Source organism: Mixophyes fleayi, chromosome 11 (assembly GCF_038048845.1).
Source record: "Mixophyes fleayi isolate aMixFle1 chromosome 11, aMixFle1.hap1, whole genome shotgun sequence".
NCBI classification, from domain to species: domain Eukaryota; kingdom Metazoa; phylum Chordata; class Amphibia; order Anura; family Limnodynastidae; genus Mixophyes; species Mixophyes fleayi.
The window spans coordinates 25,024,954-25,047,869 of record NC_134412.1 but is presented as its reverse complement, the minus strand read 5'-3'; the positions used below and the strand labels follow the sequence as shown (position 1 = coordinate 25,047,869).

General features: G+C 41.1%; 1 protein-coding gene across 1 annotated transcript; it reads right to left on the bottom strand.

The window, feature by feature from the left end:
- Positions 1 to 4,756: 4,756 nt before the first annotated feature.
- Positions 4,757 to 7,715, bottom strand: LOC142107064 (ferritin heavy chain B). Its single transcript, XM_075190206.1, has 4 exons — positions 7,445 to 7,715; positions 5,952 to 6,098; positions 5,426 to 5,551; positions 4,757 to 5,087 (listed from the first exon to the last, which is right to left on the bottom strand). Exons 1-4 carry the CDS (start codon positions 7,544 to 7,546, stop codon positions 4,932 to 4,934), a joined length of 531 nt encoding a protein of 176 aa, XP_075046307.1. The 5' UTR covers positions 7,547 to 7,715; the 3' UTR covers positions 4,757 to 4,931.
- Between the last annotated feature and the right edge of the window lie 15,201 nt (positions 7,716 to 22,916).

Below are 22,916 nucleotides of genomic sequence, written 5' to 3'. Positions count from 1 at the left end.
CCCCTGGGTTCTGGCTGTGGGGGCCCTTTCACTTCCATCTTTTACAAGGATGTAAAATAAGTGGGTTCAACTAAAAATATCACATTGACAGTGACCCTGGACAATTCCAGTTTTGAAGGTCCACTAAATGCTACGAGCAAAAACATTTTATTTTCAATCCACATGTTCAAAAATACCACCCACTTCATCCACTGTGTAGGGCTTTACTGAGATGACCTACTGGGATCCCCCCTCCTTCCTCCTCTAATGGACTGCATCGGCAAGGTCCTGCAGCATTACCAAGCTGCTCTCCGCAGCCCTCTTTGGGTTTAGTGACCAGGAGGGTAAGGGGCATTGCATAGTGTTAGCTTTCAGAGAGCTAGCTTGTACAGATGACTGCACCCAGAGAAGGCATCAGGCTTAGATTTGGGCCTAAAGCTAGGTACACACTACACAGTTTTCATCCAATAATCGGCTAAATCAGCCGACATACGACCGCTCGTTCAAAAGTCGGGTCAATGTGTTCAGTGACACGATGGTCGAAAGTCTGCCCAAATGGACCATTGTCGCCTCATTTGGTTGGTCGTACCGTTTAATATTTTCGTTACAATCTCGTTTCCGCTGTGTAGTGTGTATAACCTTCCGACCGATCCACAACAGTGAGTACAAAATAACAGTCATTGCTCACAACAACATGGCTGTAAAAAGTCGCTAAAGGGACGTTCGCTCTTCCCTTTATCGTCCTAAACAAGGCTAGTGTGTATGCAGTCCATGGACCGAGCGATCGGAACATCGATTGCATGTAAAATCGATCGGCATAAAAAGTTGGTGGAAAATTCTGTAGTGTGTACCCAGCTTTAGACTTATGAGAGAAGCCCTGCACAGTGGAGTTTGTGCTGAGTTTCTTTGAACAAGGATAATTTAGTCCTCATTTTGGATAATGTCGTACACATCCCTGTCTGACCACCACAATTTCTGAACAGTGATGAAATTCTCCTTGTTTATCATCTTATTCTGTAGAATATATGAGTATTATAGTTATAATATTATTAATATTTATTTTACTACTTGCTTTTGCTGAGATTAAATCAGATATAATCGAATGGAAAGCACTGTCAGATCACACTAGATAAATGGTTAAGTATTTCCTAGAGCTTACTATGTATTCTATTACCTTTTCAATGAAACATTAGTCAGATATTAGACTTGATTTACTTAGCAATATATAAAGGAATAAGTAATTTTTACTACATTACATTCAATTATTATTTTAAAGACATTACATTATCATGGCTGATGTGGATACAAATGTTTATATTGCAAAACATGCTATTTTGGAAACAATATTCAAGCCATAATTATCATTGTGACTATAGAATACATGATGTATGTGACTGCAGAAGCTTTGCTGATTGTTCATTGCATCATCTATCTGGACGTTATGCTCTCAGTGCATCCAGATCACAGCACCTTAGCGCATCAAAGGGATTTAACACTTTCAATTGTGAAGACTCTGGGTTTTACAGTAAATGAGCCAAAGTCAGTTTTGAACCTGTCACTTGCTTTTATATTTCTGGGGCTCAGGTTAGATACCCCTTCATTCTCTCTGGCAGCAACCTCAGAAAAGTGGCTAGAAGTACGTTGTCTGGCAGGTATCATAATTACAATGTTTTCCTGATTTCCCTGACTCCAAGTTTTCTGCATGTTCTTATGCAGAGATTCTCAGAGTCTGCTAGGGTCCTTGATCTCACCTGCTGTGAGAACATGGGAATGTGTATCTACAGGGGAACCCACTGTAAGATGTATTGATATGATACAAACAGAGGTTGTCACACCGGAATACAAGTGTAATGAGGTACGCGGATGTGTTGGCACTGTTTGAACAGCGTGTAACATGTAATGAGGTACGCGGATGTGTTGGCACTGTTTGAACAGCGTGTAACATGTTATGAGGTATGTGAATGTGTTGGCACTGTTTGAACAACGCTTAGCATGTAACAAGCTACACCGAGGTGTTGCCCCTGGTTAATCAGCGCATACCGTGCAATAAGATACATGGAGGTGTTGACACTGGTATTTAGTAACCTTTGTTTCTGCCAATTCATGGGAACTTTTAGAATATTTGTGTTATTCAAATTATTGACCATCAATGGGAGAAAGAGAGTAAACAATACTAGTGACCTGGATATGATGACATTAGTTATAAAGTATAAATAAATGGTGAAATCCAAAACAGCGCTTCACTTTTAACAGCTGCCCGCTGGAATTCAAAGGGAATATACACAAATTCCCAATAAGTAACAGAAATTATTAGAAGTATATGAAAACCTACAGGCGCATATTAAATGTTCTATTTAAAGTATAGAAAGGGAAAATACTTAAATGGTAAGACGGTAATCCTCAGATTCTTGTTTCTCATATTAGTTTATGATATCATAGAATAAAGAGAAAAGAGCAACATAGTGTAATACAATCAAATACTGCATAAAACAAATATCTACTCCTACCAGATAGACAGAATAATCAGGCAGTTGGTATAATTCCACAGAGCTTTCAATAGGTCACAATGTAGAACAGCCAGAAATAGACATCCATTCAATGGTAGGGATAAGATAAAATGATCAGTGAACCAGCTCCAACATGTTTCGACCTGAACAGGTCTTTTTCAAGGTGCACCTGTCTATCTGGTAGGAGTAGATATACTTTGTTTTTATATATTTTTTATTATTATATTTTTTTATTTTGTGATTGTATCAATAAATTTTACTAAAGCAATATCACACTAGATACATTTTATTTGTTTTTTATCTGCTGGTGTAACACACATGACGTACACTAATGGAACATATCCATGGATAAAGATTTGATGAAAAGAAAAGACAAACTACACTTTGATGGGCTTGAAATTCATCTAACTCTTGTGAGTACCCCACCAAAGGGGGAGTCTGCATATAAAAGAAGATCTTTTGCCTCTATCTACTAGAACATAGTTATTGTTTTAAGCAGTATTTGATTGTATTACACTATGTTGCTCTTTTCTCTTTGTTCTGACATCATGAACTAATATGAGAAACAAGAATCTGAGGATTACCGTCTTACCATTTAAGTATTTTCCCTTTCTATACTTTAAATAGAATATTTTATATGCGCCTGTAGGTTTTCATATACTTCTAATAATGATGACATTAATGTCTGCATTGTGGAAGCATTATACTGGATAGGGCACAGAATCTGCCATTAGAGCAGAAGGATCAGAATAGTATTAATGAATGTTTGATTATTGAAACCCAAGATACTTAGATTATGTACGTCACTGACCACAACGGAGAGGAGCTTTATGGTCTTATATTATATAACTGCAGTTTTAAGAGGTATCAATATATGAGTGATAGAATATAAATTAATTTCTAAGCCCTTAATAAACAGATTCCTTTGAGGAATATGGACAATATCAAACATTCTAAACACACAATCTAATTGGAAAAATCAGATGCGAGTTATATAATAAGGTACAATCATTGGAATATACACTTGAATTGAAATTAGGCAACATACATCATTGCAATTTTACTTTGTTTTCTTGCACATTGTAGTCACTAATTTGCAATATGTTTTTTTAATATTTTGCGGTTTATAGATCAGGGAATAATACAATTTACCTAGGCCTTACGATGTATTTTAATGAAACTTTAATAAAGATTATACATTTTAAATGTTACCGCTTTGATATATTTTGTTAGCTCAGCTAGGTGCAGGATGGGAGCAGAAGACCCCTCAGAGCAATCTGTCTAAGGAGACAAATGAAAGTCCATGTCACAGTGCAGCTTGAGCACGAGGATAGAGAGTTGTAGGACAGCTGACAGCTTTTTCAGGGTTATATACTTCAGAGTTCCGGAGTTATAGTTAATTCTCATCTTCCACACCTCTATTAGGATTTGTTTTTTTCAATGTGACATTTGTATCATTATGTACCTTGCAGCTTTAGATGTTTATATTACACTTTGTGGCATTTGTGTACTTCTGCATACCCAGATACCCCACAATCGTTCAATGACACTTTTGTTTATCTGAATCAAACTGGGGAAGGGGGGGTATAACTTCTATAGGGCAATTGTACAATGATAATTATCTGAAGTCCTTTGAGCAGTTGAGATCAGAATTTAGAATTCTAAAGACTTTCTTGTGTATCACTTGATACCTTTGAAGCCCAATGAGTAGAAGATATAGGCCTTATATCAGCTGAGCATTGGGCACTGATATTAAAGGGCACAAACGAGGCTACTGCATGTTTGATACATCAGCAGACACTTCTATAACATTTCACATCAACATATACCACGTTGTATGAATTTATTTTATTTTGACTCATTGGTGTCTAATACATTATATAACTCCTTCATGTACAGTCAGTGTTACGAGCTGTTTGTATAGCACAGTATTACAATTTATTTCTTGCTGAACCTGGCTATGTTCATCTATTATTAGGTAGGTGTTAATTCCCTCTCTTGGGTTTTAAAGTGTACTTGTCATGCAGGTAGATAATAGTACATTGAATACTAGTGTGCCCATAAGATAGGTAATATCAGTCATGTAAATGGAACTACGCAGCTGTAGATATATACTGTCTGTTCAGGCATCTGTTTAGTGAGCAGGAGACAGGAACCTTTTAGTTAGACTTACTATGTAAAGGAAAATACTGAACGGTTATGTACCCACATTTGCAGACTGTCCCTACATCAGACCCATGAGCTGCAACATAAAGGATGGAGACATCACATGAAGAAACAAACTTTATTGGAAGCTTGTTGACAAGCACAGTCACTGCTGCATTAAGAGCACACAAGGTTTAAGGCTCATTAAGTGAGGGTTAAGTGAGAATCATTTATTCCACACAGGTAGAGGTAATTATAGATGCAGAGTAGACTGGTTGTATCCTCTCAGAAGGAGACCTCTTAGTTGCTCTCTCCCAAGGTGTGCTTGTCAAACAGGTACTCGCCCATGCCGTTCTGGGGCACCCCAAGGCGCTTCAGGTTGGTGATGTAGTCTCCAAGCTCCTTAATAGCCTTCACCTGTTCTTCCAGGTACTCGGACTCCAAGAAGTCACACAGCTAGAAGACACAAGGATCAGTTAAACACCGTGCTTGAAAAACCCACAGATTACACATTACCAACCTCCGATGAAGGTGGCAGTTTGTAAAATGCATCTTTTGTAATAATGGAAGTTTTACAAGAAGCAAAAGCAATCCTAGAATTGTTATTTTGCACAATATGAATAAAGTTGCAAATTACGACAGTGCTGGACATGTCCATGCACAGGAACTAGTTGGAGTTGAAGTGTTTCAATTGGGAAATTAGACACTGTACAATACAGCAGTTGTTATGAAGTCAGTGTAGGCCAGCTACTAGTGTTTATGCATGGTATGCAACTCAGTTTGTGGTCACTTACTTGAGGGTCAACCTTGTCAGAAGCCACCTTGTGCAGATCCAGAAGGGCCTGGTTCACAGTCTTCTCCAGCTGCAGAGCAGCCTGCATGGCCTCCAGAGTGTTAGCCCACTCGTCACGTTCTGGTTTCTAAAAGAAAGATCAAGTATGGAATTGAGCATTTATCAGGATGGCTGCATAATGTAGATTTGGAACACTGAGAAGTTATCTGTAATACATGCATTCAGCATATGACATTCAGCACAGGATCATTGTTTTAGTGCGTTCTAAATAGAATGCATTACTAGATTACATCAGATGCAGCCAATTGGTAGCACAAGAAGAATTTTTTTTTTTGCCCAGCTTTATTGAGAACATAATATAAAATATTATAGAGAGTGATCCATGAAGACAACTGAAAGAACATTAGAGGGATATGAAACATTTAGACAATTTTGTTATAAGGGAAGTTACATAAAAAGTGACTTCTGACATTTACTGTTGAATCTCTGAAACCAGATCTCAGGTTTAGAACCCAGACTGCCCTCACCTTGATGTCCTGCAGCACAATGCGACCCCCACGTTTGTTCTGGTATTTCATGAACTTCTCAGCATGCTCTCTCTCCTCGTGGCTCTGCTCCTTGAAGTACTTGGCTACATGATGAAGGGCCACGTCGTCACGGTCAAAGTAGAAAGACTGAAGTAAAGGAGAAGATTGAGTTTTAATATTCAATGTTCATAGGTAGAAGTCAAAAAGTTTATCAAGATCCAATTTAATCTAACAGACCAGAAACTTTATTTCATAAATAATCAATGTTCAGGAGGCGCCAGATCACGCAGCACCATACAGTCAGCAATATAGAAAACAGAAGCATGTTACATCGTACAGATCCATATTGGAATAAGAGAACAATCAAAAACATCAGTATAAAGACATAAGAAAATAGCAATTGCATCAGAAGAAACAGTAGAACATAGGGCCCTATTCATGAGAACTGACATACAAGATGATTGGGTACAGAGATGATGGGGTTGGAAACAAGAGCATGGGGCAGACTGCGTGGCGGAAGTTAACTTGGCTAAACTCTGCATTTTGTTTCATGTAATGTTCCCATTTAGTGTTTTACTATTGCTGCCCAAACTCTGTACAATTATATTTAATTTTGCTGAATTCCAGACTCCACAAGTCATACACACAGAGGAGGCAGCTATTATGTGGAGGGATACAGTATTCAGCCATCAATTCACTAGGAAGAGAGCTACCTCCAGTATGATACACAAACACTGCTACAACTAAGTGACAGTACCTTTCATTTATGTTTATTCAGGAGTGCAGCTTGTCAGGATATCACTGTGTCAAGATATTAGAACTAACTAGTCTATAACAGAATGTGGAAGAACTAGACTGAGAAGCAATTTTAGACCAAAAAAAAAAATCTGCACAATTTCAGTAAACTACATTGTAGAGAATTCCCCCGGCCACTAGAAGTGACAATGATGGGAGCTAAAATATAACAATATATTTTCCACCAGTATTTTGGTTAGCACAGCATATTATAGGGGTGAGACTCTTGTCCACCCCCCGGTGTTATTGTGTAAGCAGTTTGCAAAAAACATGTTCTCTCCGCCCGAGAATAAAGAGATAAGCAATGTACAGTACAACATGACACAGGGTGTGTAGAAGAACCAGAGCCTTGTGCAAGGAGCAGATACTGACTGTCAGGGTGGGGGAGGGAGCACAATGGAGATAATTATTTGTAGCGTTCTGCATCGGAAGATAAAACTGATACAATGTAGCATTTAAGTAACAATGATTCAGTGTTCTATTTACTGTGCGGGGCTAACAGGACGTAAAGTAAAATAGATATAACTGCAAACAGAGCAGATGTCTAATCTGCTTCACTATACAGCCCTGTGGATTTCCAACTGTTATGGAACTATAAGACTATGCTGGGACTTGTAGTTCCGTAATAGCTGGAAAGCCACATGGTGCTTCCTTCTAATAGCCATTAAGGTGTTCCTATGTCTGTATGAGATACTCACCATGGAGAGGTAGGTGTAGGACGCATACAGCTCCAGGTTCACCATACGGTTGATGGCAGCTTCGCAGTCGCGGTGGAAGTTCTGGCGCACCTGGGACTCCATTGCGGTGTTTGGTGGTTTTTGGTGGCGCAAAAGTCACAAAAAAGAAAAGTAGTAATTCAGTAAAGATATTTTCTTTAAAGAGATCGGAGGACCCTGAGCGTGTTCCGTTCAATCACTGTTGAAGCAAGAACTCTACTCAGAGCTAGAGATGGTTTGATCACAGAACAGGAGAGCTCAGTATTTATAGTCAGCCCAGGAATCTGGGGAATGACATCACCTTCCTACACTGACATCATCCATCAGTAACCAATACAATCCGGGCATGCTGCAACCAACCACAGCAAGGAGAGGAGGGGGGCAGCTTTCCTGTTTTATCCAGCACATAGTGTTGTTCAGTGTGGAAAGGGCTGATTCACACATTCTTGTACTTTGTCTTGAGGTTATTTCATTGGTAGAAATGTCATATCTTGTACACAGAAGACAGCTGGTGTAGATGGATATTACAGTTACAGTTTTGGTATAATTGCAATGTAATCATAATCAGAGACATATTTTGCTGTCCATCTGTTGCTGATCAGTTATATATGTTGTTTTAGGCAAGTTACCCACTGGCGCTAAGAAGCTAGTGACACCATATTGCACATGCTGCCCTTTGCAGTTGATACTTGGTATATAATCAGCACTTAAATATGCAGTTGGAGGACCCAGTGAATGCGAGTGCATAGAGCATGATGCATCCAAAAGACAACTAAAGACGCAAATGAAAGTGGGTATGGGATCATTGGAACCAATAGGTTCCATCCCCATCCCGGTTTGCATACTTTTAAATGTGAGGCTTCTGTTGATGAATACGGGTCTAGGTGTGCTCTGCACTAACAGACAATACACTGCATGATACGTCCAATGCATAAGTGGAATACAAAATTCCGCATAGAAAAAAAATTCAATAAATGTCACTTGTTATAGTTTTAACTGACAAAACATTAAAAAAAATGATCTCCATAAAATACATCTATTAGGATGTTATTAATGTCTACTGAACTTAACATACATTTTACAGTTACTCCTGATTGCAAACACATGTTTTAGCATACATACACAGCTGTCATCACTAGTAATCAGCACTTACACCAGACCTGTAGCTGGTGCAAGTCATACGACTGAAAGACAAGTACATTAGAGATGCGCAAAAATTGAATCTGACACTGCTGTATGCGGTAAAGCTTGGTATGCCATTACTATACATTATCTATGGGCATACGCCCATTTCCCTCACCGATCCGCCCCTGAAATTGTAATCTGTAGTAGGGTTCTTTCCACTCAAATATGAATTGGACGTTGCTGCACTCTCTGGCGTGTGGTTTGTTTCTGGGCATGCACAGACACCGATTTTATGCAAAATACGGCACGTATTGGCATTTCGATTCCAATGAATCAGGCCCTTTGTGTCTATTTTATAGAGTAATATCTGAAATTCATCACACAGTAAGGTATTTTCAGATTTGTATCTAACTTATTTATAACTTCATTGTACCTAACTTAAATATTTGTATCTCTCACTAACTGCCCCAAGTGTGAGGAGGCCCCGAAGGTCTCTCTTTAACCACTACCACAAACTGTCCCCAGATGCGATTTATCTGTTGGAGAGGTGACCACAGCAAAATCATCATCATCATCCCTCAACATATCACTTGTCACCTTCCCCCTCCTATAGTCCTTGATATGTACAAACCCCACCACAGAGCAGAATGATTGACACCATTGTTTCAAAGCTCTAAAGGTGCCTATGTAAGAATATAAGATAATCAGATACCAAAGGCTTTTGCAGTCAAAGAAATCGAGGACTCCAATTCTGGAGACTCTCTCCACTGATGGTCAATCAGAGGTTTATTGAGTTTGCTGGGACTTATAGTTCAGAATCATGGCCCATTCCTGATACAAAGTTACTGATTGACAGTGAGAAAAGTCTCTCATCTAACTTAATAAATGAAATGACTCAGCAGGCTAGTAACCAGGTTCTTTACTTGTAGGCTCTGTTTGAATCTCCTGTCTGGTTTTGTTTTAGTAAATTTAATGTTGCAACAGGCTTATTGAAGACATTGAGAAAAGTATAAGTTATCTCAGTTGACTAATAGATAGGTGCCCATGGACAGTCATAGTAGAGGCCCTGCTTAGAATCCCCTGAGTGGCGTCCGTTTTAGCACATTTCATGTTGCAACAGGATTGATGAAGTCATTGAGAAAAGCCTCTTCATATCATTACCAAATGTTCTAGCTTGGTGGCTCAGTAGATAAGAGACCTGTTTATGAATTATATGGATCACTTCCTCCCATTCTCGGTTACAGAACTTCTCCGGGCTGCACTCACTTTGTGGAATTACCTCCCTCGCACAGTAAGACTTTCCTCTAGTCTTCAAACATTCAAGCGTTCTCTGAAAACCCACCTCTTCAGACAAGGTTATAGTATTCCTATGCCACCCTCTTAATCTCCCTAGGTTACCCTATTACCACCCTCTGCATAGCTAACACAAGAAAACAACCCTCTGACCAACATAGTTGTGTGACTGAGCCCACTAAATACTTTGAAACCTTTGCTTTATAGCTGAACAAATATTTAATATGATATAGCACTACCCTTGTGTATCAAATAATTGTCCCATATATTGTAAGCTTGCGAGGAGGGCCTTCTTACCTCTACGTATATATGTATTACCCAGTATTGTTTTATTACTGTTTGTTCCCAATTGTAAAGCGCTACGGAATCTGCTGGTGCTATATAAATAAATGATGATGATGATGATTCCATTGTTTGAATACCCAGACAACATTTACAGCTTCTTTGATTTTGCTCCAGGCCCATTGATGACATTGATAAGTCTCACTGCTGCTTACATCATATACTGGCTCAGTTGACTAGTAACCAGATTGTTGACTGTGATGGTGGAGGTCCCAGTTTGAATCCCCAGACAGGCTTGATGATCTTTCCTATATCATTAGCCTGCTCAGTGGGCAGGATTATTGGATTCTTTCCATGTAGTGATGATGTATTAACTTGTTTGTCTAGCATTCTTTAATAAACTTGGCTGTTGTGTCCAAAAGTACAACAGCCAATGTATGAAAATATATCTCTTTCTTACATTATAAAGTTACCACTAGGTTACTCTTTTCTCAATATTGATAGGAACGCTGCTGTCAGTTGAGCACTTTACTGCTTGCCCACTAACTTATGCCCTCAATGTAAATAAAGACAGACCAGCCTTGAGGTAATTAGGAGGATTCTTCTCAATATCATGAACCAGTCAGGTGCACCAACCAAAGTACAAAGAGGGATCTGAACCAGGACCTCATCCATCTAATGACAAGAGAGCACATGGCTACTAGTCATCTGAGCCAACATATGGTGTAAGCAAGTGGGGGGAGATTTTTCTCAAAGTCTTGAACAAGCCAGGTGTGAAATACAAGGTACAAAATCTACAGCTGTTAGTGGATTTAAACTAAGATCTCAGTCATCTCTACAAGCAAAGAACCAGACTACTAGTCCTCTGAGCCAGTTAAAGATTATGTAAGTGGTTTTCCTTTGTGTGATAATTTATTCTGGTGCATCAGGCATGGTAGTTAAAAGAAGCCGGTCTCAGAGTTCAAATTAGAGCCTCCACCATTATCTGTAAACAGAGAATCTGGACATGAGTCTATTGAGCCAGCTTGTTTGCTAGGTATGGTGGGGAGTTTATGCTCAATGTCATCAACCAGCCTGGAGCAACATCCAAGGTACTAACAGAATGCTGTCTAGGAAAACATAAACAAGGACTACAACATCTCAGTTAGTAGAGCACATGGGTTCAAGACCAGTGACGTAGCACAGTATCTTTGCGACATAAGACTTTTCTAGATGTCACCAAGCATGTGCTATTTCCTAAGTACTAAAATGATAGCTGTCTGCAGTTAAAATCACTGGCAGTGGCTTGCTTGGCCAGCTCATGTACTTTTCTCAATGTCACAAGCAAACCTGGTGCAACATTCATGGTAGTAAGAGAGAACACACCTAGGGATTCAAGTAACAATCTCCACCACCACAGCCAAATTAGTACCTGACTTTTAGACATCTCATGTTGATTGTGGCTTGTGGTTGGTCCTCCCACTCACACCCTCCCACAACCTGGTTTTCAGCTGAGGCGTTAAGAGGATCAGAGGAGACTGTCTCTGGAAAATTGGAACGATTTTCAACCTCGTTTGCACCACCAAATAGAGCTCAAGAACGCAATTTCCTCCAAATATATCTGCTACAGTATTTGCTCATCAGTTCTTCTGGTCATGCACAATGGGACAGTCCTGTATGGTGCACACCTGTGACTGTCAGAGACACATCAAGAGCTCAATAGGCAGCTCAAATTGATATTTGGTACCAACATTACTAAATTACCCCTTTGCACTAATAATTTTGTTTAAAGTCAAAGGTGAAATTCCCATATTGTTTCTGGATATTTGTGACCCTAAGCCATACTTGCCAACTCTCCCGGAATGTCCGGGAGACTCCCGCATTTTGTGAGAGTCTCCCGGACTCCCGGGCGAGTGTGGCAATCTCCCGAATTCTGCCCACTTCACTAGGAAGTGCCCCACTTCCTAGTGAAGTGGGCAGAATTAGATCCCAAACGCCGCGATTCCCGGTGAATCGCGGCGTTTGGCCCCGCCCCCGCTGTCAAATGACGCAATTTGCGTCATGACGTCACAGGGGGCGGGGCCGAAATGACGCGATTTCGGCCACCCCGCCCCTTCACGCCCCCCTCCACTGGCTGGCTCCCGGAAGGGAGCTGAAGAAAGTAGGTAAGTATGCCCTAAGCATGAATCTTACTACCTGTATAGCACTAAACCTGCAAAACACAATTTATCACTCATGCTTTCCACACAGTAAACATGACTCTGCAGAATTTGCACTCTCCAGTGTTGGGAAAAGCTGTGTTTGGAGAGCTGGGCCAGCATGACTTGGCAGAATTGAGGAACACAAAGAAGAAAATAGAGGTGTGACGATGACATATGCTGGTTGCTGGGTGACCGTGGAAGGGGAAGGAGGAGAATGAGCTGGACGATAATTTTTCTGTAATTGACCTGTCATGTGCTTCACTAAATCTAGCAATATTGCATGCCTCTAGAGACGTCGGACTGATTTGTGTATTACTTTAAGTGCAATTTTATTTTATTATTATTATTACTATTATTATTATTTTTATTATTTGTTTAAAAAGACATTATTTTCTTTTCAAAACCAGTTTGTTGTAAGTAAAAAATGCCATGCTGCTTTCTGCTTGTCTCATAGGGTTTAGAGAGCAGGTTTTCATTTTACTGTTTAGTGGTGGTATAAAAGCTCTGTTCTAGAGATGTGTGAGGTGCCCTGGGGGGAGGGGTGGGGGGGGGATGTCCGAGCGCCCAAATGCCACAGGGGGAGACGGCCCCTGACTTCGTGTACAGGGCACTCGTTTTGCTGTAAGGGAAAGGGAGAATGCGGGAGGGACAGCTCCACAAGGTGAGTGCACCAAGGGAACAGTCCTCGTCGCGGCTATACTCACGTACGCGACTCTCCGACGATGCCCCCTTGACTCCTGCCTGCTACCTTGTCTTCCGATCAGCACCTGCAAGACAAGAAAGACAACACAACAACACCCTTCCCCAACACCTCTGTTACTTACCCAATCCCGACGGAACGCTATGGACCTCACCACACCGTACCTACCTCCGACTGACCACTCTTGCGTCCTGAGACGTTGTGCCCCCACAGGCCTACGCCCGTGGCCCGAGCCCCGGCCGTTAAGCCCAGATGGAGGGAGGGGTTCTAAACACCGCTCCAGGACTCTACTTCGTACCTATGTAGGAACCAAGTGTTCCCTACTCTATGTCAGGACCTAGCATCCTGCTAGATCTGGGCCAAATGCCCACTGCTAACTACAAGGGCCTACTGCCCGCTCACCATCAGGGACCTTATGTCCCTCTGCCAGAAAGGACCCGGAGTCCTTGCTAAGCTACAGGGCAGCCGCCCTGCTACGCTCAAGCAAGCCTATCGCTTCCCTAACCAGAGGTCTATGCCTCTCTGCACTTGAGGGCCTTGCACCCTTCTACCGTCCAGAGCCTTGCTCTCTGCTATGCTCAGGGCCTTGCGCCCTGCGGGGGGAGCCGAGCTCCTACTTATTCAGGCCTACAGCCCGAAGCTACTTAAGGGCCTTGTGCCCTGTGGGGGTGGAGCCGCGCTCCTACCTGAGGGCATCCTGCCCTGTACCCACCTAAGGGCCTTGTGCCCTGTGGGGGAGCCGCGCTCCTACCTGAGGGCCTCCTGACCTGTGACAACTAGGGCCTCGTGCCCTCTAAAGACCAGGGCCTTGTGCCCTTCTAACTAACTAGGGCCTGGTGCCCTTCTAACGAACTAGGGCCTGGTGCCCTCCTAACAACTAAGGGCCTTGTGCCCCACTAACTAAGGACCTTGTGCCCTCCTAACAACTAGGGCCTTGTGCCCTCTAAAGACTAGGGCCTTGTGCCCTTTAAAGACTAGGGCCTTGTGCCTTTTTGAACACCTACAATGGCCGCCCCTACCTGCGCCACAGGCCTAGTGCCTGAAGGTGCCCCCGAGCCTTGTGCCCGACCTAAAAGAGTAATTGATACTCACCTGCTCCGCGCAGGAAACTCCGCTTGTCCCGCCGTCTTGATCGAAGTCTTCTGGCGGCAGGGTAGCTCACAGCCCTTACAAGGGCTCCCTGCCGCTTCAGCCGCTGGAGCTCTGGACGGGACGTCCTCCTTCTTCTCCTCCGCCGCCGGACTGCCCTCGTGTCGGTGCCCGGCGGCTTATAAAGCCGTCAGCGCGCTGACGTCATCAGCGCCAGTAGTTTGAATGTCCGGAGGCGAGCCAGGATTGGCTCGCCAATCCGGCCGCTGATTGGCCAGCAACGGGAAGTGAGCCGTGATTGGCTCATCCGCCCGCTGCCCCCAGACCCTGTGAAGAGAGAAGGATACTCACCGCTGCACTGGTGAGCAGCTTCTTCCGGCGTCTCCCTCTCGGTCACCTCGTCGCCGGAGCATCCCTCCACAGATGCTCAGGCTCGGTTTCTTGGGAACTAAACACACCCGAACTTAGGGCATCCGAGTACTGAGCCGAGTCGGCTCAGTACTGTTGTGCGCCCCTCGAAGCAAAACATCATCGTTACATCATCGAATCCCGGATCTCACAAGTTTTGAATTCCTTTTTAAAATCCAAAATAGCGTTGGGTGGAAGAGTGGGAGGACCCCCCTTTTTCTTTTCTGTCACTGCTGTGTGCCAATGTGTCCTAGATGTGCTTACCATCCAGCCAGGTTGCTGCAGTATTTATTCCGAAAGTTTATGAAAATAATATTGTGATCTTTGAGGTGGTCAAAATTGACTGCAAATGACTTGAAATTAGTGTCATTGTGGTTAATAATAATGTAGCAACAAAAAAAGTTAAAAATTATGTGATTTTAGCATATTTTAGGATTTTTTCTGTAAAAAAATCCAAAACCAAAACCAAAACTAAAACACAAAGCTAATCCAGATCCAAAACCAAAACCAAAGCCAGTTCACGGGGGGCCAGTGAGCATCTCTACTCTGTTCCTGACAATACTCTTGTTTTTTTTTTTTATTCTGACCTGATCACAGGGACATCCCTAGATTGTCGCCTGAGTCTCCTCCCACTGCGCAGTGTCCTCATATTGCGTAGTGCAGATATAACCGCGTCTGATCATCACTTCAAGCTCTGGACACTGATGAAATTCTCCTTGTTTGTCATCTTATGCTGTGCAATATATGAATATTATATTATGTTTAGAATATTTGTTATATGACTTGCTTTTCCTGAGGAAAAATTATGTATAATTGAAAGGAAAACATCATAATTATAAAAAAAATGTTTGAGTATTTGGTTACTCTATTACCCATTGAGTGAAACATTACTCAGACTTGATTTACATAGCAACACATAAAGGAATATGTAATGGTTAATACATGATAGTAAATTAGTCTTTCAAAGACATTACATTAATATGGCTGATGTAGAGAAAAATGTGTATTATGCAAAATATATTATTTTGGAAAGAATATTTGAGCCAATCTTTTAAAACAAATCATTGTAAGTGACTATTAATTACATGATGTACATGAGTGTAGAAGCTTTTCCTTTGTGTAATGCAATCACCTGTTACCAGGTGTACATTACATGCATGACGCTACTACCCAGAATTAAATACTCTTAAGGAATAAGCGCTATTATGAAATCTGAGCATATTGTGTGAGTCGTCTGCCTGGAACCGGTATATAAACCAGATTTACTGTGCTGCCGTGGGCCGGTTCCCATGTAAGTGAGACTTTGCTTTCAACCAATGCATTAAAATGAGGACTATATAAAAATAAAATTTATGTATTCACTAATTTCCTTTAACCCTGTATTCAAAATTAAATGTAATTCAAATTTACTAATGATTTTATAAGAAACAAATGATATTTTCTATAGTATTATTGGATAATGAAGGCCGCCCCCTCCCGTCATTCTGGTTATCTTTGGTTCCCCACTAGGGCTCAAGAAACCCAAATTCTCCCTGGAATTACAAGTGGGCAGAGCCCAGTGGTTCCCATCTAATTAAAAAGTACCAAAAAAGTAACCCCTTGTTTTTGTAAGTGAACCGTGATTTATGATGATGAGATACAACTATATAAGTAACACTATCGCGCAGCTTGTACCCAGAGGGTTTAGTCCTCAGGTTGCAGTTGATCTTTGTAGAATTACAACTCCATTGATAAAATTCTAACTCTAACTGCTGGGGACATGTTTTACCCCAAAAAATATTTGACATAAATCAGTTGAAGCATCATTAACCTGTTTCTCTTTATACACTGAGTGTAAATGATATTTCTTTTTCAAGATAAATTCAGCTTTTCATTCATATCGTATCCTAGCTGAATTGCATATCTTCTCATAAGTTGTGATGTTTTATATATATATATATATATATATAAAGAAAACAATTTTAATAAAAAGTGTTTTATATTTTTTGTTCAGTATGTGCACTGAATTAAAGCACTGAAACCCAATGTCAATTTTGAAAGGACGGACTCCTTTATACCATATATTTTTATTTCTAATAACACACATGACTAATCCAACCCCAACCACATTAGTCCTTATGTGTGACGTACCCCCCAATATCCTTCAGTAGAAAAACTGTAAATAACAATGGTAGAACAGTCCGTATGCTCCCCAAACCCATACTGAGACTACACACTATGGAGAATTCTGCTAGAGAAGATCACTATCGGCCTCCGAGTCTGGTCACAGAGACTGGCTCCAGTGACGCACAAAAATGATCTGTCCTCTTGTCCTGATGGGAGCTGAACAAACACATCTCCCATGCAGGATCAGTCGTGTGGGGTAATTCAAGTTACTAACATTCCGGAAGGAGTAAGCCTACCGCTGTAATAGAGCCTTCTAGCTGTGGGACTTTCCTGTGCATTCCATGAAGCATATATCCTTATTTGGATGTTTTTATTCCTCATACAGATGTTACATGTCAGGTACAGATGTTGTGATCCTGTGTTCAGTTGGGTGAATTGTGTTTACTGCGGAAAATGGATGTTTAGTGGTTCTGCTGTACTCAATCCGACCACTACCAGAGGATCCACCAGTCGATGTAAGGAAAGTGGTATTTTTTCATTTTATATTTATGGTGTAAAATATATATTTATGGTTTGACCTATTTGGTTAGTGACTGTACTTTGAGTTATTTATGGCTTTATTTAAAAAAAGCAAAACAATGTTGCATAAAATGTACTGTTTTCAACTGTAGGGCTCGAACTTAAATTTACAGATTGGTCGAAACACAACACTGTCCAATACTTGGGTGCTTATAATTAGAGATAGACAGGAGTAGAGTTTGTGTAAACATGAATTTCTCTAACAAAGTTCTCTCCAAGCACTGGAAGTAGGGAGTCAGTTTAACTTCTAATACTGAGACGTGTATCTAGGACCAACCATAGGGGGGAACAGAAGGACACAAGTTCGGGGGTCCGTCATTTGGTGTAATGGAACTTTGTACACCCTGTACTTCCATAGACAGGAAATCGGGATTTAATATTGGCATCATAGTGAAGCTGGCATGTAGCAGAGAGTTGCATTTTGTACTCCTACCTAGTATCATTATTGTTATCATACTTTCTATAGGGTTCCGTTTTGGGCAACATACCACTGTGGTTGTAGAAGATCAGTCCTTAATTGGACAGTGATAGCTTTGTACCGGCTTTTCTATTTAGCAATAGGTTATAACTAAGCCGGGCCGCCATGTAATCAAATTGGAATTAAAGTGAAATCCGGTGAAAATTTGCAAACTGCAGTTAATTCCGGTATTGGTTCAGCCACTTATAAGTTGAACAAATGATTCCATGATGTGAAAATAGAGAGTAAAGGTTAAAACTTGATTTTATTAAAATGATTTTAAACATCACCCTGTCATTAGCAATGAAATCATGTTTTACACAATCAGTGAAATCATGTTTTATACAACCACGCCACAAACAAGCATTAATTACTGCCACACACCATAACTTGAAAAATATAACAATTTGCGGCATATTCAATTGTTGGCGTTACAGCCTAAATTAACGCGCCCCGCGCACTATTACCGTCATCACGGTAATAGTGTGCATAAATACCGTTATTACGGTACTTTTCACGCTAGATTTCAACCGGAAACCGCCAACAATTGAATATGCCACTTTATGTGCAATGTTACATCTCTTGTTTTATCTCCTGGTTTAATTTCCCTTATCCTTTGTCTGTTTTTTGAACTACACAACTTCTCTTAATTTATATGAAGGAAGAAATTTCAATATATGTATTTTTTTAGAATTTATTACCAATACCCTTGGTTTTTACACTGGGAGTAATTTTCATTTTTTGCACATTTACAGTATGTGTATGTTAGGTACGGTGGTGGAACTACCGTGGGTGTGACTGGTACAGGGCCCCCATCCGAGGCCCCACGATCCCCCCAAAGCCCCTGCAGCACCCTCCGACACCCCATTTCTGAGTGTGCTCAGGGGGACCCCGGGAAGCTACACCGTCCGCTCTGGGCCCCCAGCCAAGTTTTACTATGAAGCCATGCAGTGCAATGTTCTGCCCCTGGGTAGGTATGCATTCGTTTTTTATTTTAACTCCTTTATCTTCGGCCCAAACTCCATAGTTGTACCATGAATTATCTACAACTGCTATATGTACTAGTGCACTGAAGACTGGATATGATCACCAAGAAAAGGGATATAGGTTTAGTCTGGGAAATCTGATATTGGTGATTGATTGCCAAGTCACCTAGTTTAATCATTGCTCTTGTTTCAAACCCTGATACATTACAGACTAAAGTGTCTGACAAAGTAGCAGGATAATATTACCTTTTCACACATCCCAAGCAGTAAGGTTGTGTTGAAGGGATAACTTAACAGTTTAAATTACACCTAATTAAAAGTTCAAACCAATAAGACTTATTTGGTAATCAAGTGGACCTGACAAGGCAGATTTTATGTCCCTTGCTTGCAGTAAAGTATATTCAAATGCCACAACTTCACTTCCCTATTGCTGGTCGTATGATATCTGCGCAGCCTCAGCTGTTTTACAAGATGTTTCCATTTCACTGTATGTTGTTTTAGCCTAATATTAAGTCAAACCAGCAATAAAGATTATGAAATGCATTGTCAGAGAAAACATGAATTTGGCCTAATAAGTCATTTAGTGATCATATTGTAGTTGTAAGGTCTTTCAGCTTTAATCCCTGCAAAGCAGTATGCGCAAAGGAATACTTAGAGTGGGTACATAGCATTACCATTTTATATATAAAGTACTATGTACCCCCTACAGCTCCAATCTACTCTCTTTCCACACTCCATCCTGCTCTCTGCCAACAGCCAGCGCCTCAGCTACCTACTGGTAACCTCAACACACTCCAGCCTCCAAGACTTCTCCTGTGCTGCTCCACACGTATGGATCACACTCCCACATCCAATCAGACTCTCCACCAGTCTCTAATGTTTTAAAGGCTCCTTAACAACTCACCTGTTCATCAAAACCTACCAGTCTTCCTTCTCTAACCTCTCACCGACCCAACCTCCCTATACCCACATTACCAGTCCGTGACACCCCTTCTTGTCTCAACCTCACCCCTCCCCATTAGATTGTAAGGTTTCTTGAACAAGGCCATTGGTCTTCTTGTCTGCTGTTCACCTGTGTGTCCTTGTTTCTGGTATATACCCTGCCTATTACGAGGAGAAGTTGGGTGAAGTGATAGTGTTCCCACTCAAGTACATCTGTGTGTCCATTTGTGGAGCAGAAATACGATTAGAGTATGGGATGGTGCTGAGAGTTGGCAGAGATCACATCACCTCATCCTGTAATTTTTAATTTGAAATAATTTTTTATTGAGTTTATGAAAATATACAAAACAAACATAGCAATGAATGCTAGATACAATCTGTGATGTAAATACGTTATTCCATTAACATTGTCTACATATATAACAAAAACTTCATGCAAAGACTTCTCATCCTGTAATTTTAATGCGATAATATAATTCTCATTCACACTAGTGAAAAACAGCTTCAGGCTAGTGTTGCTATGGCTCAGAAGGGGGTTCCCAAAAACAGCATACCCCCAGAGACTACCGGCTGCACACAGAAAACACTCCGCGACCCCTCTGGGATGTGTGGGATAGGGTAATTTTCCAGATTGGGAACCCAGGAGTGACAACAACTTTCAAATAAGCTTTAACTGATTAATCAATTCCCCCAAAACCCTTGTTTACCACTTAAAATGTGATGTAACCTATTTTTATTTTTTTATATTTCTTGATCCATTGTAGTCCAAATGGGAAAGAAAACGAACCTGATAAATATGCATGAAAAAAACCACACTGCAAATGACCGTAGCAAAATTATCAAAGCTATCAAGCAGCCAGTATGGAGAACAACATGTGATTAGTTGGCGAAGGGGAGTCCTGACTTTGAAAATTTTGATGTTGGTCATCCGTAGCGTGTGGGTATCATGTTTCACACACGGAACATACTATATTGAGAAGAACAGAGAATCCTTTGGGCCCTGTAACGGCTGCAGTATGGTAGTTTCACCACTGTTGCCAACCATACAATTAGACGCCCAGGTCTGTAGCCTAGTCAGATTGTAGTTTGGGCTGGAGCTGATCTAAGCACCTCCTGGTGGACACTAAATAGATATTGAATGACTGCCAAGGTTTTTCCTCATAAAGAGGTTGGAAAGGAGCCGTTGTACGGGTATTATTTGAACCAAGAGAATGTATAGTCACATATACACAAAGAGAATGACATGAAGATGGTTTTTGGTCTACAACAAATAATATGAGCGTTTAGCCAGATCAGTTCCGGCAGAATGTAGCAGATGGAATTCAGACTGGACAGGGTGAAAAAGAGAATTAAAGTAGAGATGCTCACTGACCCCCGTGAAGTGGTTTTGGTTTTGGATCTGGATTAGCTTCGTGTTTTGGTTTTGCCAAAATCACCCTTGTGTGTTTTGGTTTTGGTTTTGGATTTTTTAGAAAAAATCCTAAAATATGCTAAAATCACATAATTGTACTCTTTTTTTGATCCTACATTATTATTAACCTCAATAACACTAATTTCAAGTAATTTGCAGTCAATTTCGACGACCTCACAGGTGACAATATTATTTTCATACAGTTTCGGACAAATACTGCAGCGACCTGGCTGGATGGTAAGCGACAGACTCAAACACACGGCAGTTCCTAGCACATCTAGGACACATTGGCACACAGCAGTGGCAGAAAAGAAAAATGGGGGTCCGCCCTCCCTCCCCCCGCTATGTTGGATCGTAAAAAGGAATTCAAAACTTGCGAGATCCGAGATCCTACGACATCACAATAACGTTTTGCCTCGTTTTCGATTCTGAGGGCGTGTGACAGCTCGACTAGGTACTCGGATCCCCTAAGTTCGGGTGTGTTTGGTTTCAGAGGTACCGAACCTGAGCATCTCTAAATAAAGTACAGAAAGGAAATGAAATAGTTGTAAGCAATCTGTTTCAATAGTATAGAGAGATAGGATAGGTGAGAGAGTGAGAGTCATATGCAGATAATTCCTTGTAAATATGACATAACCAAATCAACAGAGACAGGAAATAAAATGGTAATCTACCTAAACATTAGTTGAACCTGCTTAATATATATATATATATATATATATATATATATATATATATATATATATATATATATACATGTACAGTCACTGAATAATTTACGGTAGAGGGATGAAGTTTGCATTACCATTGTTGCATTTGTGTAACCAAGTAACCATGTATAACCCTTATAAACCATTGCTCCAGCAACCTTTGTGCTTCTGGCTTGTTACAGACTATTCAATCAATCAACAATCAATCATTCATAAAACACATTGTAGACATGAATAAATGATCTGAATGCAACATAATATCTTAATGGCAGTTGGCTTTTTTGTTTTTTATTAGACCACTGAAAAAAACATACCTATATGTCAGGCTTCCCTTGGCACACGTGCCACAAGGTGATACCCAAGGACACATTGTCGCCCCATTTACCCACATGTTGCAACAATCTGCATTTTTGGCAGCATACCACTGCTGTAGGCCCAGAGTACACTGACAGGGCAGCAGGGGTGGTCCTTCCTGATACTCTCTCTCTCTCAATCTCAATCTCAGAGTCATGTGACTCCTACAGCCACATGGTACACAGCGGGCTGCTGCAAAAGTTCTTGTGTATCTGTTGGAGAGACAGGTAAGAAGGATAATATGGGGCACACAGATGGGCATGTAAGTGAAAAGTTGGTAGGCAGGGGGTGGCATGTGTGAGAAACAGTATGGGGTACACAGATGGGCATGTAAGTGGAAAGTTGGTAAGCAGGGGGTGGCATGTGTGAGAAACAGTTTGCAACAGTATGCATAGGGTAAGTAAATAGAGTGTCTGCTGACGTCTTATTACGTCCAGTTATTTTTACTCTGTTACAACATCTGACATTTGGAACCCCCCCCTCTAAAAATCCTATTTTGCTCCTGGGCGGCAGTGGAGCCTTGACAGCATTCTGTATCATACATCAGTGCGTGTAGACTGCAGCCAGATGCATTCATGAATGCCAAGAGGAGGTAAGCCAGCCAGGAGGAGTCAAGCATGTGAGGGGGTGAGAAGTGGATACTTGGGGGAGGAGGAATGGTAGACTGAAGCTTGACTAGGGCACAGAGAATCCTTGACCGGTCCTACCCAAATCCCATCTTCCTCTCCTGCTTCACCTCCTTCCTCACACAGTGAGACAGCATCCTGCACGGTGTAGTGCTTTCTGCATATTGGGGCTTCTCATAGATTTTCAGCCCGTTAGTTAGTCCTGC

Coding starts and splice junctions, on each gene's coding strand:
- LOC142107064 (XM_075190206.1), bottom strand. CDS start 7,546: ATGGAGTCCCAGGTGCGCCAGAACTTCCACCGCGACTGCGAAGCTGCC. Junction 6,099..7,444: donor CCTACACCTACCTCTCCATG/GTGAGTATCTCA, acceptor CCTTTACTTCAG/TCTTTCTACTTTGACCGTGA. Junction 5,552..5,951: donor TTGTGCTGCAGGACATCAAG/GTGAGGGCAGTC, acceptor TCTTTCTTTTAG/AAACCAGAACGTGACGAGTG.